The sequence below is a fragment of the Conger conger genome, chromosome 3, assembly GCF_963514075.1.
Source record: "Conger conger chromosome 3, fConCon1.1, whole genome shotgun sequence".
Classification (NCBI taxonomy): domain Eukaryota; kingdom Metazoa; phylum Chordata; class Actinopteri; order Anguilliformes; family Congridae; genus Conger; species Conger conger.
In genome coordinates this window covers 69,692,019-69,710,526 of record NC_083762.1, presented here as the reverse complement: position 1 = coordinate 69,710,526, position 18,508 = coordinate 69,692,019, and the positions used below count along the sequence as shown (strand labels likewise).

Here is an 18,508-nt window from a genome sequence, read left to right as displayed (position 1 = left end):
CTTTCTGAAGGCACAATAGGTTGGTGGGGGTGTTAAAGCTTACCTTGTACATTCTGAGGCACTCACCCAGGGAAAATGCAAACATCAGACCTTCACACCCTCCTGAACATCTTCAGAAAAATGGATCTTTCATTGCTCAGTGATTTCTCTAGGATAATCATGAGTTAGTGCATGCAATACATTACCCTCCATTAAAAAAAGCAAACCTAAGAAAGGGGGTTTTTTCCCCCCGTTTTTTTTTCTTTTTAACAGCTATCACACATAATATTTACTATGAATATGTACATTTTAATCTATAATTTTCCTTGGCATCAGGTGAAATGGTTGCTAAAAGTAGTGTGAAATGTCAAACATGAAAACTTACAAATTATCAGATAAAGCAAAAAAGACAGGAAATGTAAATAAGAAATATGCCATCTTTTTACTCGCACTAGGCAATGACCTGGCTTCTTTTTTTTACAGATTGCTTGCTGTACATTGCAGCTTCACTTCAGACAACATATACTCATCACTAGGCAGATTAGTAGGCTGAAAAGGGTTTGAGCATTGTTCATTGTAGTTTGTTAACGTTACTTGTTCTGATTAGAATGACATTTACTGTTCTGAAAATTCACTAAACAAATACTATGAAATATTCCTTAACAAGCATCTCCACATAGAATGCAATATTGCATGAACTCGGCATGCCCATAATTAATAAGCTCCAAACTAATAACAATTTCTTGCTAACAATGAAGGCAGACAAAATATTTAAAAATTACCCAAACATTTTAATTTTTTTTCCCATTTTGGTTAAAATACTTAACACATCAATAACATATCAGATAGACCCATCGTGACATTATATTAAAGTTCTGATATTAAAAGTTCTTGATGCAAAATAACAAAAGGCATTAACATCATTTATCACAATTCAATGCAATTCTGTATATGATGATTTCATTTAAACAGAACCTTTTTGGCTGTTCGTAAAACACATGATGTGTGTCTCTTGCAGTACATTTCCTCCTCAAGGATCACGACATTTAAAAACATTTAAAATATGCAACTAAGAATTATCACACAGACAAACTAACAGCGAAAAACAACCAAACTGAAAATAACTGGCATATTAATAATAAATCAAATACATTCCATTGGATCTGGTGCTTCCACGTTTTAACTGAAGACAAAATATGATATAAAGTATGACAGAAATAGTTCAAAGAACTGAATTTTGTAATGAGCTTTCCATTTGGGGCTGTGCGTGGCAGGTGTGACTAAATCATGCATTTTCAGATTTGTATTTTGTTTTTGCAGTTTTACAGCACTACATCTCCACCCAGCACAGCGACAGTGTGGGAACACCGCTGGTCTCACCACACCCAGTTCCACACACAGTATAAAGGGCTGTCATTCCTCCCAGTCAGCTATACATATTTGGAAAACCCATTACAGCAACAGAAATTATTATATTAATTCAGCAGAAAATATCCCAAAAAGCCATAAAAACATCATCAGGGAAATATCCTGTGTTTAAAGCTGAAAATGTGAAAGCATTAAATAATGTGCTGCAATTTCCAAAGCAAAAAAAAGTGATTTAAAGAAGGATGTGAATCAGTGCTCCGGTTTGCCCTGATCCCACTGCAGCCAGGATTAAAGGAATCCACAGCACAACTCTTTCACAGTTTCCGCACCGGGATCTCACGTTATTACTGGGAATAGAGGTCGGTCTGCACTGAGTCTGGCTCTAAGTGGGGGGGGTCAGGACCCAGACGCTCCAGGACAAAATGTAAAATCGAATAAATCCCTTAAAGTAACTTAATGCCGTGTCTAGGAAAACATCCGCAGCCTATTTTGCGATGATCAGTGTTTGAATCCTGCGTTGTAAAAAAAAAAAAAAACATATACCGTCAGTGAAATAGAAATAAAATATGTGATCAAATATTTATATCTTTTGCTGGAATGGCTGGTTTTACCCTCAAAGTAAATGGTGATGAGACATTTTTTGGTCTCTGGTGGAGAAGTGTGAGAATCACTACAGTGTGATCAAAAGCCCTTGGGGGTCCCACTGAGCCCCCTTCCCTCAGGTCAATCACAGTGGAGAGGGCTCCATAAAGACACTTTGGCTGGAGTTGGGGGTGGGGGTGTTTTTGGCTGCGTTCTGTACCAGCACACCTCTCAGAGGGCGGCGTGGCCGTGTTCTGCGCTCCTCTGCGTGGTGTGTAAGAGCTGTTCAGTGACGGGGCTTGCTGATGAGTCTCTGCTGGGAGAAGCACGTCGCTCAGAGATCTCTGGATCTCTGCTGAAGGCCTGGCCCCCTCCAGCCCTCCTCAGTGTGACTCAGAGAGGGGGATGAAGTGGCCCGGCCCTGGCAGAGCGTGTGTGAGCCGCTGGAACCAGGCCAGCCCATTCAGTCGCAGTCCTGCGTGGGTTCCCATCAGGGGCGAGAGACGCTCCACCCCCAGAGCCTTCCGGGCCAGGAGCGCTCGCTGTGGGCCGGGCCAGCTGTGGGCCGGGCCGGCTGTGGGTCGAGCCAGCGGGGCGCTAACACTTCTGTTGGCACGGCCACTTAAAGAGCATAGGGTGGAACCACGTAAGGGGGAAGAGGGGTACATCCCCATTTTTGATCACAGAATACCCCACATTTTATTTTGGGGCAGCCTGCTGCGCAGATCCGCACAGCTGTTACGCCCTTGAGCAAGGCCCTTAACCCTGCATTGCTCAAGGGCGGATTGTGCCCTGCTTAGTCTAATCAACTGTAAGTCACTTTCGATAAAAAAGCGTAAGCTAAAATGTAATGTAATGTAATGTAATTTGGGAGCCAATAGCTCTGGCCTCACCTTTGGAACAAAATCCTGGCAGTGTTTGGAAGTGAGCGAGGGCAGAATTAGCTGTGCTCTGGTTTGTAACGTCGTGCTGTGCCGTTGTGAGCCAGCTCGGCCTCACAGCTCACTCCAGCCCGGCTCCAGCAGGAAAGCGGCAGTTATGGACAACGGCCCTGCAGGGGCAGGGTTGAACAGGGCTGAACAGGGCTGGGGCAGAAAGACTCTGTGGGGGATTGGGGTGTTTGATCTATCGTACAGGGATTCTGGGGAGCGGGATCCAAACTCAGTCCCTCCTCCTCCTCTCTATGGCTTCTTAAGTCCTGTGGTTCAGTCGCTGGCTCTCCGGGGCACAGCGTGTGTGCGTCTTTGCTCTCCCTCCCTCCCTCTCTCTCCCAGCATGCGGCGGTGTGTGTGCGTCTCCGCTCTCCCTCCCTCCCTCCCTCTCTCAGCACACGGCGGTGTGTGTGTGAGGGAGCTCAGTCTCGCCCTAGCTCTGCGCTTTGGGCTCGGAGGTGGGGCCGGGGAGTGCTTTGGGATTGGCTGGGGGAGGCGGGGGGGGAGGAGGGTGAGCAGGGAGCGATGATGAGGAGGAGGAAGAGGAGGAGGAGGAAGAGCTGCGCCGGGTCTCCACCCCGGTGCTGGTCATCTTCAGCTTGCGTCTCTTGGCCAGGGGGGCATTGTCCACGCTCTTCAGGAAGAAGCCCTCTCTCTTGCCCTTATTGAAGGCCTGGCAGAGGGGGAGGACAGGGTCAGATGGAGAGACAGAGGGGATGGCAGGACATCGTTGAAGGGGAAGTGGTATCTGAGCTAGTTCCTTTTTTTCCCCCCAGTTCTCCTAATGTAACATTACATTTCACTCTAAACACTGTATCTATAAAGGCACCATGCTGCAAGGTAATTTGCCGCCTATAATTTTACACATTAGACCAGCAACATTAATTAGTTTAAATTTACTTTTTCCCCCTGATTTAACTCAAACTGTTACTGGATGAATGTGGAACAGTAGTTGAGTCCATACAGTGCGTCTGAAGATGTCCACTGGCCTAATCACCACAGCATGCTGCTAATGTCATTCTGTAGGTAAGATTTGCACAGTTGCTTGACCCCATCCAAGAAAATGGCCCATCGCCATCTTATCTTCTCCCTCCCCGCAGCCCCAGAGACTCCTCTGCCCTCACCTTGTACGTGGCGTTCACGTAGGTGCGGACGGTGGGGCCGCAGGACTCCAGCACGTCGGGCGTGCGCAGGGGGGTGGAGGAGAGGGTCCCCCCGCCCTGGAGCCACTCGTTCTCCCGCAGGGCCGAGAGCTTGAGCCTCTTCTCTGGGTCCACCGTCAGCAGGCCTGCAGAGGAAACGACAACCACCGTCAAAATGGAGGCACTGAGGGGAAACGACAACCACCGTCAAAATGGAGGCACTGAGAGGAAACGACAACCACCGTCAAAATGGAGGCACTGAGGGGAAACGACAACCACCGTCAAAATGGAGGCACTGAGGGGAAACGACTACCACCGTCAAAATGGAGGCACTGAGGGGAAACGACAACCACCGTCAAAATGGAGGCACTGAGGGGAAATGACAACCACCGTCAAAATGGAGGCACTGAGAGGGAACGACACACACCGTCAAAATGGAGGCACTGAGGAAACGGTAATGTTATTGGCGTTACTGTCACCCTTCCTGTCAGCTCTGACCAGTCTCGCCCTTCTCCTCTGACCTCTCTCATTAACAAGGTGTTTTTTGCCCACAGACCTGCTGCTCACTGGATGTTTTTTGTTTTGCACACCATTCTCTGCAAACTCTAGAGACTGATGTTTATGAAAATCCCAGGAGATCAGCAGTTTCTCAGAGATACTCAAACCACCCTGCCTGACACCAACAACCATTCCACGGTCAAAGTCACTGAGATCACATTTCTTCCCCATTCTGACATCCATCCATCCATCCATCATCTTAACCCACTTATCCTGAACACGGTTGCAGGGGGGCTGGAGCCTATCCCAGCATACATTGGGCGAAAGGCAGGAATACACCCTGGACAGGTCGCCAGTCCATCGCAGGGCACACACACCATTCACTCACACACTCATACCTATGGGCAATTTAGACTCTCCAATCAGCCTAACCTGCATGTCTTTGGACTATGGGAGGAAACCGGAGAACCCGGAGGAAACCCACGCAAACACGGGGAGAACATCCAAACTCCGCACAGAGAGGCCCCGGCCGACGGGGATTTGAACCCAGGATCTCCTTGCTGTGAGGCGGCAGTGTTACCCACTGAGAGGCCCCGGCCGACAGGGATTCGAACCCAGGATCTCCTTGCTGTGAGGCGGCAGTGTTACCCACTGCACCACCATTCTGACATTTGGTCAGCTGAAACTCTTGACCCCATCTGCATGCTTGTATGCATTTAGTTGCTGCCACATGATTGGCTGATTCAACATTTGCATTAACAAGCTGGTGTACAGGTCTACCTAATAAAGTGCTCACTGACTGTAGAATTACAGAAATAGGAGAAGATCACGGGGGATGAGATTTTTGGGTCGAGATCGCAGAAGATGAGGGAAGGCGGAGAGAGAGCCGGTATCCTAGAGTAAATCTACAAAGTACACAATGTACTCTTTTAGCTCTGTGAAGACCGCATACCTCTCACTAGCTCCTTGGCCTCCTCGGACACACCCCTCCAGGCCTCTCCGTCCAATGAGAAGTCTCCTTCCTTGATCTTATGCATGATGTCAGCGGCATGAGAGGCGGTTCCTTTCGGTTCACTCTGGAAGGGCACTTGTCCAGACAGCATGGTGTACTGGGAGACAGACAGACAGACAGACAGATCCTTCATTACATTACAACACATTTTACTTAGCAGATGCTTTTATCCAAAGCCACGTACAAAACAGTGCATATCAAGGACATGTACACAACTACCACACCAAGACATCGACGAACTGAGGAACTACAGAACCAAGAAAAATACAAATACAAAAAAGTCTGAGATTAATGTATAAAATACCTTACATGAAAATATAATACCACCAAGTTCACCATATCTACATTATCAATATTTTAGCTTGCAGTTATTTCACACACAGCACTGATGGGAGATTTCAAACAAATGAAAACAGAGGCTCTGTACAAATACACGAAATTGCAGCCTCTATACCGCTCCTTTAGAGAGTCAATACTGGGGCAAGTGACTGCAGGGTATTATTGTACAAAATGGTGCCCATGGATCAATCAGGGAGGTAGTGCTGAACAAGGGTCTATCAGATCCTCGACTCAAAGGTGTTATATAAAACCAAGCCGTTTTCATAAAGTGTGAAGTCTAAGCACAAGTACACACTTGAATGCATGCATACACACAGTTGTACACACACACACAGAAACACACACACACACACACACACACACAGAAACACACACACACACACACACAGACACACACACACACAGACACAGACACACACAGGCACACAGGCACACACACACAGGCACACACACACACAGACACACAGGCACACACACACACACAGACACAGACAGACACACAGACACACAGGCACACAGACACACACACAGACAGGCACACAGACACACAGACACACACACACAGACACAGACAGACACACAGGCACACACAGGCACACACAGGCACACACACACAGGCACACAGACACACAGACACACAGACACACAGACACACACACAGGCACACAGACACACAGACACACACACAGACAGGCACACACACAGTCTCAGTACCAGGATGACCCCCAGGCTCCAGAGGTCGCAGGCCTGGTCGTATCCGGTGCTGTGGAAGAGCTCTGGGGCGGCGTACTGCAGGGTGAAGCAGGGGGTCTGCAGCGGGGCACTGCCCGCGGGACACAGGCGCGCAAACCCAAAGTCTATCACCTTCAGCACCGCATCCTCCCCCTCGCTCGCAAACAGAACGTTCTGGAAGGAACACAGAAGAGGAGCCGTTACCATGACCTTCACCTCTCAGTGTGACTTTGAGAAGCTCGCCTCTACGTGATGTGCTGCAGTAATGGTTCGGGTGTAGGGTTTAGGGTGTAGGGTGTAGGGTGTAGAAAATGTGCTTCAGTAAAGGCTTGGGTTGTAGGGTGTAGGGTGTGGGGTGCAGGGTGTAGAACGTGATGTGCTTCAGTAAAGGCTCGGGTGTAGGGTGTAGGGTGTAAGGTGTAAGGTGTAGGGTGTAGAATGTGATGTGTTCAGTAAAGGCTTGGGTGTAGGGTGTAAGGTGTAGGGTGTAGGGTGTAGAACGTGATGTGCTTCAGTAAAGGCTCGGGTGTACCAGCACACTGTCCCACAGAGGACCAGCTGAAGCTGCAGTTGGTGTGCGTATCAGATATACAGCTAGAGTGTGCCAAGAAAGGAATTTCAATGTGTTCAATTTGTCTTAGTTACATAATTACTTGATTTTTTTTTTTTGCCAAAATCCTTTTCCGGCGTGCAGCGTGAAAGCCGATCTGAAACAAACCTGAAGCTTACAGAGACAAAAACGCTCAATATACCAACATGGCTAACGGTTAGCCACGGCTCAAAGGGCTCTGTGTGGGGGCAGTGTAGGGGGCTGTGTGGGGGCAGTGTAGGGGGCTGTGTAGGGGCAGTGTGGGGGCGGTGTGGGGACGGAGTGGGGGCGGTGTGGGGGGCGGTGTGGGGGGCGGTGTAGAGGCAGTGTGGGGGCAGTGTAGGGGCAGTGTGGGGCAGTGTAGGGGCAGTGTGGGGCAGTGTAGGGGCAGTATAGGGGCAGTATAGGGGCAGTGTAGGGGCGGTGTAGGAGCGGTGTGGGGGCGGTGTGGGGGCAGTGTGGGGGCAGTGTGGGGGCAGTGTGGGGGCAGTGTAGGGGCAGTGTGGGGGCAGTGTAGGGGCAGTGTAGGGGCAGTGTGGGGGCAGTGTGGGGGCAGGTGGGGGGCATCAGTGAGTGACTGGCAGGCGGGTGGCCCTACCTCAGGTTTCAGGTCTCTGTGCACCACCCCGGCGTCGTGCATGAAGCTGACGGCTGACACCAGGCTCCTCATCAGCTGGCTGGCCTCCCCCTCGGCAAACAGCTTCTTCCTCTTGATGCGCTCCAGGAGCTCCCCCCCGCGCAGCAGCTCCATCACCAGGTAGGTGTGGTACTGCAGGGAGAGAACAGTGTCTGCCCATCTGCTCACGGGGCTGCCCACCTCCATCTGCTCACAAGGCTGTGAGCCACCATTTTGTGCAGTTTTCTTTCCTTCTGATTTCAGTTTGGATACGGTCCATGTTCGTATTTGATGATTTTCGGATGGACACTGGTATGTGTGCATGTATTTGTCTGTGTTTGTGTGTGTGCATGTGTGTGTGCACATGTGCGTTTCTCTGTGTGACTGTGTGCACATGTGCATGTGTGTGTGTGTGTGTGTGTGAAGTGCATTCAGGGTACCTGGTCATGGTAAACCTCGTGCAGGTTGACGGTATTGGGGTGCGCCTCGCACTGTCTGAGTGCTGCGATCTCCCTTTGGGTGTTCACCTCCATCCTGAAACACACGATCCCACACTGCATTGAGTCCCTCACTCCAGTGAATCCCACACTGCATTGAGTCCCACACTGCATGAATCCCACACTGCATTGAGTCCCACACTGTAATGACTCCCACACAGCACAGGAGGCATTGACCGGCACGTCCAGAACAAGAGCCAGAGTTACTATAGTCAGCCTGCTCAGGCTCAAGCCACTACACAGACACAATGGCCACACACAAACCTACACCACCATTTCAGGAATTCAGTTCCATCTACAACAAATGTACTTAAGTTAAGCACTTGCTGAAACCAAATTCAGAACAGCACATTTGCAGGCGGCTGAAGAACACCACTGCAGAGCACTCTTTTTCACTGACCACCGTTCAGGGTGCTGGCGCAGTGGACCCCCAACCGCGCACTCACCTGCGGCTGACGATTTTCACGGCGTACTCCTGCCCCGTCTGCTTGTGCCGGCACTTCCTGCAGACGGAGAAGCTGCCCTCGCCCAGCGGAGGCTCCTGCAGACACAGCTCGTACTGAAGGAAGAACTGGGAGTCCTGCGAGGGAGCAAGACCGGACGTCACAGTCACATTCAGACTCTCTGCAGACACATCGCTCAGGAGGGGGGTAAATGGGAGGGGGTAAAAGGGCAGCGTTTTGGAGTTTCTCCGTTAGCTGGAACGGCCTGGCTGAGCTCACATACTGGGCTTGGAGCTGGTGAGTCTGGCCCTGCAGGGAATGCGGGGCTTCATCTGTGTCTGAAGTGTGCGGAGAGCTTCTCAGTGTGTAGGAGGGGGTGGAGTGTGTGGGAGTGCGCACTGTGTGGGAGCAGTCAGTGTGTGGGGGTGGTCTGTGTGTGTGTGTGGGTATGTGTATGTGTGCGTAGGAGTGGTCCGTGTATGCGCATAGGTGTACGTGTGTGCCTGAGTGTGTGTGTCTGTGTGCGTTTGAGCGTGTGTGTGCGCACGTTTCAGCGTGTGTGTGTGTGTGTGCGTTTTAGCGTGTGCATTTCAGTGTGTGTGTGTGTCTGTGTGCATTTGAGCGTGTGTGTGTGTGTGCGTGTGTGTGTGTGTGTGTCTGCATGCATTTGAGCGTATGTGTGTGTGCCTCGGTGTCTGTGAGTGTGAGTGTGTCTGTGAGTGTGTGTGTGTGTGCGTGCGTGCGTGCGTGCGTGCGTGCGTGCATGCATGTGTGTGTGTATGTGTGTCTGCGTATGCGTGCGTGTGTGTGTGTGTGTATGCGTGTGTGTGTGCGTATGTGTGTGTGCGTTTGAGCGTGTGTGTGTATGCGTGAGCGTGTGTGTGTGTGTGTGTGCGTGTGTATGTGAGTGTGTGAGAGTGTATGTGTGTGCGTGTGTGTGTATGTGTGTGTGTGCGTGTGCGTGTGTGTGTGAGCGTGCGTGTGTGTGCATGTGTACACGTGCAGGTCTCTGTGCAGCACCTTTAACATGGCACTGCGCTCCACGCTGGCCGATCCCGGCCGATCCGGACTCATCTGGGACTCCAGGAAGTCTCCCATCACGGCGTTCCGGTTGAACAGAATGGAAGGAGCAATAAAAGAGTAGCCCTGGGGCGGATAAACAGAGAGAGACGGGAGCCGAAATGAGTCATTACAAACATAAACCTTTATTACGAAGCAGGGACACATCAACCATCAATAAAGTGCACTTTAAGGATAATTCCGTATTGCGCGTGTCGTTTGCAGCGTGCTGGGAGGGAAAGCATTGCCTTGAGAAAGCAACGCAATGAAATACACAGTTTAGCATGGTGGGATTGCTGAGGGGGACTCAGTAAGCTATATTACTTCAGCTTGTGTCTGTAGGGCGCACAGGGGAGCAGGGCTGCCTGACTGCAACAGGCTGGTGGGTCAGCTGCTGCTGTGTTCTTCCAGAGGTGTGGGCGAGCTCAGGCCTACCGTCTGGGAGCACTGCAGCCTGTGAACTCGTGCTAAATATTATTGTCCCGGGCCCAGAGGCTTCAAAAGCATTCAGACCCTAGCTCTAAACACATCTCAAGGATAATTAAAGCAAACAGGATGCACCTGACCACAATTTGGAATGCCACAGCAAAGGGTCTGAATACTTCTGAAAATGAGAGATTTCAATTTTGGATTTTGAATAAATTAGCTAAAATCTTTTAAAAAAGTGTTCACTTCGTCATTATGGGTCATTGAGTGTAGATTGATGGGCAAAATGCCAATTTTATCCATTTAGAATTGAATCTACAACACAATAAAGTGTGCAAAAAGTGAAGGGGTCTGAATACTTTCTGAAGCCACTGTATATAATAACTTAATTTTGTTTTGGGTCCAGGTATTTCTGTGAAGGATGTGGTTTGCATGGTGTATCTGTGACGTGCGCTACGCTACAGGATAAGGGGGGGGGGGGGTACCTGGAACAGCCGGTCGGTGCTTGGGGGGGTGCTGGCGGGGGAGTAGACGGGCTCCATCCCGGTGAATTCCTCCGCGAAATTCCCAACGTCCAGCTCGCTGCGGAGCTCCGGCCGGAACGGAGCCTCCAGCTTCTTCTCGGCCAGATCGGACCAGCTCAGGCTCTGAGGGAGAGGGATCCCCAGAGCCGCGATCACCCCACCATATCACAAAATCAACGGATAGGCTGGCCCAAATGTATTGGATAACTTGCCACAGTTGCCACAGACTTTGGCTGTCTCGCTTCTAGCTATCCAGGTAATCACAGACAGCCTCAATGAAGCGTTTGTCTGAAAAGTGGTCTATTAGCTAATATGTTACTTTCATGAACAAAATACCAAAAATTCACTTTATCATTCAATTTGTTCGGAAAAAAATCTCCAAATTGCCCTTTTCTACACTAAATAAAACTACCTCAGACAAAATGTGTATTAAAAACGGTCCAGGTTGCCGAGGACCTGCACGGTACTGTGTGTGAGCAGTGAGCATGGGGGAGACCTTAAAGAAAGGGTGGCCCTTGATGTCGTCCGCCCCGCGGGGCCCAGAGCCCAGCCTCTTGCGGGGGTCCTTCACCAGCAGCTTCCTCAGCAGGTCCCGGGCCAGGGGGCAGATTTCGGAGGGGAACGGGGGGTCACAGCGCAGGATACGCCTGGGGGAACAGGGGAGGGGTGGGATAGGGCTTTTAAACAGCTCTAACTCCTTCTGTAATGAATTAGACATCTACACTAAGGGGTAGGAAGAGTGTGTGTGTGTGAGATCTCCCACGCCCCAAATCCACCAGAACCCCTGAAAATTGTTCACCAATGTAAAGAGATGTTACATTACATTACATTATTGGCATTTAGCAGACGCTCTTATCCAGAGCGACGTACAGTTGATTAGACTAAGCAGGAGACAATCTTCCCCTGGAGCAATGCAGGGTTAAGGGCCTTGCTCAAGGGCCCAACGGCTGTGCGGATCTTATTGTGGCTACACCGGGGATTAGAACCACCGACCTTGCGTGTCCCAGTCATTTACCTTAACCACTACGCTACAGGCCGCCCCAATGTTGACAGACAGACAGACAGACACAGATCTAGCTCACCTGGACACCTCAGACTGCGAGTTCTTCTCCCCCTCCAGTGTGAACGGAGATGCCCCGGTCAGAAACTCAAACATGAGGATCCCTAAACTCCACCAGTCCACCGACTGCGCGCGCACACACACACGCACACGCACACACGCACAGAAACACAATCAGTGCCGTTTCTGTCAATCCACTTCAGCAATCAGAGTCAACTTCAGTGACATCATACAGACTCTGAGTGGCAGTAACTACACGTTTAGCGCTCATCATAGTTGATTTTGCGGCACTGTATCACAACAATCAGGCAGAAATAATGACCACAAGCCTACGAAGTCTGATCATCTGTGTGTCCCCTCACCTTCCCATGACCAGACTTCCCCCGAATGATCTCCGGAGCCATGTATTCGATTGTCCCACAGAATGAGTAGGTCCTCTCTTTCTGTGGACGCACACACACACGCAGAAAATCACATTTCATCAAACCCGACTCAGTGTTTGCTGACAGACGCTGTTGTTCTGCGAGGTTTACAGGGTGATATGCAAGACTGATTGCATGGCCTCTCTCACCTCTTCATCAAGAAACTCTTTACTCAGGCCAAAATCTGTCAGCACCACATGCCCCTCGCTGTCCAGCAAGATGTTCTCTAGTTTGATGTCCCGGTATATGATGCCAAGCTGCGGAGACATTAATCATTTCAGCCAGATTCGTGCAGGAAGGTCCACAGATTTACACACACAGGGACGCGCAATGGGATTCGCTGATACAGTGTCTGTGGAGTTGAGAGACCTCACCCACCTTGTGCAGGTGTTCCAGGGCCAGGATGATCTCACCAATGTATATCCGCACCTCATCCTCTGTGAAGTGGTCGCGCTGATACAGGTGAGTGAACATCTCCCCTCCACTCACATAGTCTGCGGAGAGAGAGAAGGAGGGAGGGGGAGAGAGAGACAAGAGGGCGGGAGGGAGAGAGAGAAGAGGGCAGGAGGGAGGGAGGGAGGGAGAGAGAGAGGAGGGAGAGAGAGAAGAGGGTAGGAGGGAGGGAGGGGGAGAGAGAGAAGGAGGGAGAGAGAGGGAGGGAGGGACAGAGAGAGAAGGAAGGAGGGAGGGAGAGAGAGAGGGAGGGAGGGGGAGGGAGGGATGGAGACAGAGAGAGAGGGAGAGAGAGAGGGAGGGACAGAGAGGGGGGAGAGAAGGAGGGAGGGAGGGGGAGAGAGAGAAGGATGGAGGGAGGGGGAGAGAGAAGGAGAGGGAGAGAGGGAGGGAGGGGGAGAGAGAAGGAGGGGGAGAGAGGGAGGGAGGGGGAGAGAGAAGGAGGGTGAGAGAGGGAGGGCTCACTGACTGCAGCTATTGTTTGGCCTCGCAAGATAATGAGGTGTGTGATCTCTCTTAAAAAGTACAGTTTCACAATTCCTCTAAAAAAGGCATTTAAAGTAAAATATATTCTCATATCTAATATGCTATACTATTTCAAATTATCTTGAAAAACCCGCAGTATCACTGCCTGGTCTCTTCAGCAGGGTGGCTATAGACTGAAGAACTCTACTAAGGATGCCACACTGGAGCAATACATTCGCAGTGCTGCACTGGGTGCAATGAAGCTGTGCCTGGCCTACGGTTCCTTTTCCATTTGCCTCCTACAACGCATGGTCCCCCAGTGAGACTCTGATGTAACGCACCTGTATTCACTACACATGCCCTGGGTACTCTGAGCACATGAATGCACAATAACAAGAGCAGGCTAGCCCGTCTAGGCCCATCATTCACCAGCAGAGTAGATACTTAACCGTCCCATGACAGCTCAGGATGCTACCTTCAATGTACGCATAGCAGCATTCCGGGAAACAAAATCCTTGTATTGGGACCTAGAAAGTGAACCTTCTGCGATGTATTGACCCGGGATAAGGGAGTTTGAAAGCAAAACTTCTGTAACAGACTGACTCAGGGAAAAAATGAGTTTGCGGAGTTTGCAGTAAGTATGTATATCTCTAAATAAAATGCCCTTTAAAAGTGACACTTCTGGACCATGAAGACTCCAAAAGATTTTTAAAGCGCAGCTTGCGTAAATGTTGAACCAGGTTAAAGAAATCTGAAAGTGAACCTTTTGCCGTTGAAGGTAGAGGACCCACATTACTGGAGTTTGGTAGTGCGCGCGTGTGACATACTGACCCAGGATGAGGTGCAGCTTGGCGTGGGTCTGGAAGGCGTAGTGCAGCGTGACCAGGAAGGGGGACTGGCGGATGTGCTCCAGCACCTGCCTCTCTGTGCGAGTGTGTTCGGCCGTCTTCGCCTTCTGCACGATGGCCGCTTTCTTCAGCACCTGCGCACAAGCCCAGCACAGCCGTGTAACGTCTCAATCATCAATCCTCGCAACTCTACACAGACCGTGTAGGGGCATATCCCCTACAGCCGTCTCAGAGCCGCCATCTTCCCCACAGCCTCATCAACTCAGGGATCAGCAACTCTGGCCCTCCAATCCAAATCCAGCCCTGGTTTTCTTTCCTACCAGGTCATTAGAGCTACTGACTGGCCAGGCCGTCTTCACACCTGACTCCCAGGTAAATGGAGGGTGGAAAACCAGCAGTTATTGGCCATGAGTCCATGAGTCGGTGACCCCAGCTCTACAGAGTAAGAGCTCAATTTTTTCTCAGCGGTTGTGGATAATTAGCTTAGCATTTCAACTGAAGTGGCTCGAGTAAAAGAAAACATTTACTAAATAACACTGGGCAATGTACAACTGGGCAGTCCTTCTCTGAACAAATGCATGTTTCAAAAACTGTTCTCAGTCAGCGGGTTGAAATGAGTAGAAGTTAAGTCACAAACCTTCATGGCATAGAGTTTCCCTTCATCGTGACCGCTGGTCTTTCTCACCAGGAACACTTTCCCATAGGCTTGATGAAGAAGGGGAGGGGGAGGAGGAGGAGGAGGAGGAGGAGGAGGAGGAGAAGAAAGAGGGGAGAGTGGGATGTAAAGCAGTGTTGATTGACAGCAGCAGAGGAAGGAGGAAGCAAAGAGGAGAAGACAGGAAGGGGGGGAAGCAAGAAGATCCAGCATCATTTTGAGTAGCTGTATGTTAAACTGTGTTCCATGTAAGAACAGCTCGATATGCAACACAAAATATTTTGTTCAGCCTTCACGAATACACAATGGCACATTATTTCATTCAAATCTGAGGATCAACCAGTCATCATCTGTCTTTTCCACTTGCAGAGTTTATGTGATTAGAAGTAAGGCCCGTGTCTGGACAATAGATTACACATAGATTACACATACTTTCTATGAATTGCTGTCCTACAATGCAACAAGTAAAATAAGTAACCTATATGGACCAAGTCAGCTGGGAAAGTGTGTGTGTGTGTGTGGGGGGGGGGGGGGGGGGGTGTAATGAGTAATGAGTATGGTAGTGTGTGCTAATGAGTGCGTAATAACACAACAACAGAAGCAGTGTCTGAGCCAGGGATAATACTGGAGGTTGGGAGTTTACCCTAATTTCTGTGTGCTCTTCAGCAGGACCCACATAACACAAACTAACTTAGGTACATAAACACCTACACATCTCAAATGGGCAGGCATACACGGTTTAACCGAAGAAGTATTCTCTGTCACTGAGGTTCCTATCCATCACCCCTCTTTCAAAGACGCATATCAGTTATCTTCTTCCAGTCATATGATGCCCAACTGGGCCTGTCCAGCATCTCTATGTTCCCTTACAGTTACAACAGAATGTTTAGAAAATAGCTACGAAAATAGTTACGAAATAGCTGACAGGTCAATATGCAGTAGTCGGTATCTGAAAAGCAACAAAAGCATGTGTTTCCTATAATGCCAGCAATTGAGACATAATGTTACAGACAATGTACAGACAATGGTAACAAAATCCATTTAAACTAATAAAGGTAGGAATGAAATGGCAAGACTGAGTCAACGTGTCCAACTACTCTCTCAGAAAATTAAATAATCATGCAAGTTAATATTTTTGTGATGAAACCTCACAATAATGAGCTTGAATCAGGTAGCTCACTGCACATAAAACAAAAAAAAAACCTCTTGTAGGATGCTGTACTGTGTTGGGGTTAATTGATTTGAGTATAATTTATTTAATTCAGTTGAGTATAATTTCCACTTCCCTCATCTCCGGTGATCTGGCAGTGCGGTGTAGCAGTTAAGGATTTGGGCTGGCAATAGCAGTACTTCTGACAACCAGGTGGGACAATAACTTCCAGTTGTGTAAACTGATAGTAAATACAGTATTATGCACCATGAGAGTCAAGCTACATCATGCAATCTGCTCAGAAATATGTCACACTCCTGCAAAGCAGCCACTCAAACCTCAAAGGCCTTTGATACTAGTGTGCCCATAAACGTGCAGATCTTTCAGCGTAAGGAATCTCACCTCCAGTTCCCAGCACCTTGAGTAGTTCAAAATTCTCCATTCCCACCTTCTCAGTGTGTCCTGTAAGGTTAGCTGTAGAAGGGGGGGGGGGGTGCAATAACCAGTAAATGCATTATTCACTCTCAGGATTCCAATAGGTTACCAATGAGCTAAACTAATCAATGAAAGTATTAACACCCTAACACATGCAGATGCTTGTCCTTCTGAGAAGATGGCAGTGGTTATATTTCAACTGCTTGTGTCCGCAGCACAATACACATGACCACAACTTCACAGTAATGAGTCAGTTGTTGCAATGCTTTTTTGTGGTTGTACAGTAGGCTACGTGCTTTTGCTATGACTAAGAGAGTTGTGAGAAAAGAGAGAATTAGTGTTGTACACATTAGGCCAAGAAAAAAAATAGTTTGCATATACAAGGTAGTAGGCCTCGTCGGTAACTATCATTAACACTGTTGCATGCATACATGCACTTCAAAACAAATTATGACCACGGTCACAGCAAAAACAGTAACAGTGACTAATAGGCTACCTACCGTTGGTGAGTTGGTGTTTGACAGTGCAGGTATTTTCCCGCACCTCTCCGCCAGAATCCTCCCCACTGCTTCCCGAGCTGTCCCCAGACATGGTACGAGTACTTGCCTTACTATATTAATAATGTGTTCGTCTCTTGACCTTTTCCTGGGTTGCCGTTTTCCTTTATTTTGGGTTAATATACACGCATTTACAACTAATGTCGTGCAATTAAAAATGGTAGTAAAGGGAGAAACCGCGAAGCGATTTTAACGAGGAACCACTACTACGTGTTATGTCCGCTTTATAATTATCTGAGTCTATCGGTTTTTCTTCATTTTTGATTTCGGGTGCCATCGTTTCTGCAAAAAGCCGCCAACATATCACGTCATTGTTCCTTATATGTGTATACATTTCCTTTGCGTCTAGCTGCGAGAGGTTAAACAACACTCGCCATTAAATCATATGTTGTTTTGTACTGTAGCTAAAGTGCAAACCTCTCATAATAATCGCCCTCCCTCCTACTTCTATTGGTTTATCATTGCAATTTACAGATCACCACCCGCCATACTTGAGTGGAACCATATTATGATTTTCTGATGTAGGCAACTCGACGACCGGAATTTCCTCTTTTTATTTCGACACGACTCACAGTTAGCTGTAAAGTCGCAAAAGAAACACTTAAAGCAGTAGCCTATCTATGTTACGCAGAACAGTGGCTATATTATCACCCCAAGATCACAATGCCTTCCCGCAAAGACGTTTCCGTTTTCGGTAGTGGCTATCGCTAATAGAAATGCACTGTTCTTCGCCAATTCAAAGACTGTGTAAAACGATTATGCAGCAGAATACTTACTTCCTAATCTGCAGATATGTTTGTTGTTCCTAGCAAGTAAAACCCTGCAGAAGACTATTTTCTCTTTACGGTATGAGCAGTAGTAGCTATTTCAAATTGACAGACCCATGTAGCTAAACGTACATGACAAATTAATGCATCGTAAAATTACTTAAAACGATAACAATAAATATAATAAATACTGTTTCCCTTTCGCTTCCGGTTGCAGCAGAAGCTGCTGCGCATTGAACATTCGCGTTTAATATTTTCTAAGAAACGAAAGTGGTGGAAAAAAATACAGTAAAACTGTAGTGTAGACTGTGTTTTGTGTGTATGCGTGAGGGGATGTTGCAGCTACGGAAGCCGATAAGTCTCAACCTGACTTTCAATTGCAGTTAAAGTCGGGTGGGGTTTTCAGATGTTGAAAGTAAGGGAGGAAGAAAAGTAAGACGTGAGAAGGAAAAAGGAGGAAGTCCCCACGGGAGGCGTTCTGTCCTGAGATTTGCGCAACAGGCCACAGCGGACCTCGAAACATCAACATTTTCACTAATTCTACAAGAAGGATTATAATAACCTCGTACTATTTGAACCATTTTAACCACTTTGTCATTTCACGTCTTTGCTGTAGGCTATCTCTAAATATGCAAATATCAGGTTGAAACTAGTCAAACTAGTTGAATCATAGCACATGCATCGTAGTGTCGATTATACAGCTTACTTCGGCGTACAGTTATTTTCTTTAATGCCTTTATCCAGATAAATGTACCTATTGCTTTACATTTGATTAATTTATACAGCTGAGTTATCCCTCTGCTCGTTAATGCTTGTGCTCTTCACAGCTAATATTCAGTCTCTTAATGTAATTTATGATTTAATCCCCCTAGAGCCATGTTATATCTTACCATAAATCTTCTGCTGTCTTCTTACAGTCTTTCATATACATTTACATTATTTATTTTCTGCTCACACT

General features: G+C 48.3%; 1 protein-coding gene across 1 annotated transcript; it reads right to left on the bottom strand.

The window, feature by feature from the left end:
• Nucleotides 1–402: 402 nt before the first annotated feature.
• rps6ka4 (ribosomal protein S6 kinase, polypeptide 4) lies at nt 403–17,884 on the bottom strand. Its single transcript, XM_061235099.1, has 18 exons — nt 16,727–17,884; nt 16,194–16,265; nt 14,624–14,691; nt 13,970–14,120; nt 12,599–12,714; nt 12,370–12,477; nt 12,161–12,241; nt 11,821–11,924; nt 11,235–11,385; nt 10,700–10,861; nt 9,750–9,875; nt 8,733–8,866; nt 8,230–8,323; nt 7,772–7,942; nt 6,567–6,758; nt 5,454–5,610; nt 3,986–4,149; nt 403–3,534 (listed from the first exon to the last, which is right to left on the bottom strand). The coding sequence occupies exons 1-18, from the start codon at nt 16,815–16,817 to the stop codon at nt 3,295–3,297; spliced, it is 2,382 nt and encodes a 793-aa protein (XP_061091083.1). The 5' UTR covers nt 16,818–17,884; the 3' UTR covers nt 403–3,294.
• Between the last annotated feature and the right edge of the window lie 624 nt (nt 17,885–18,508).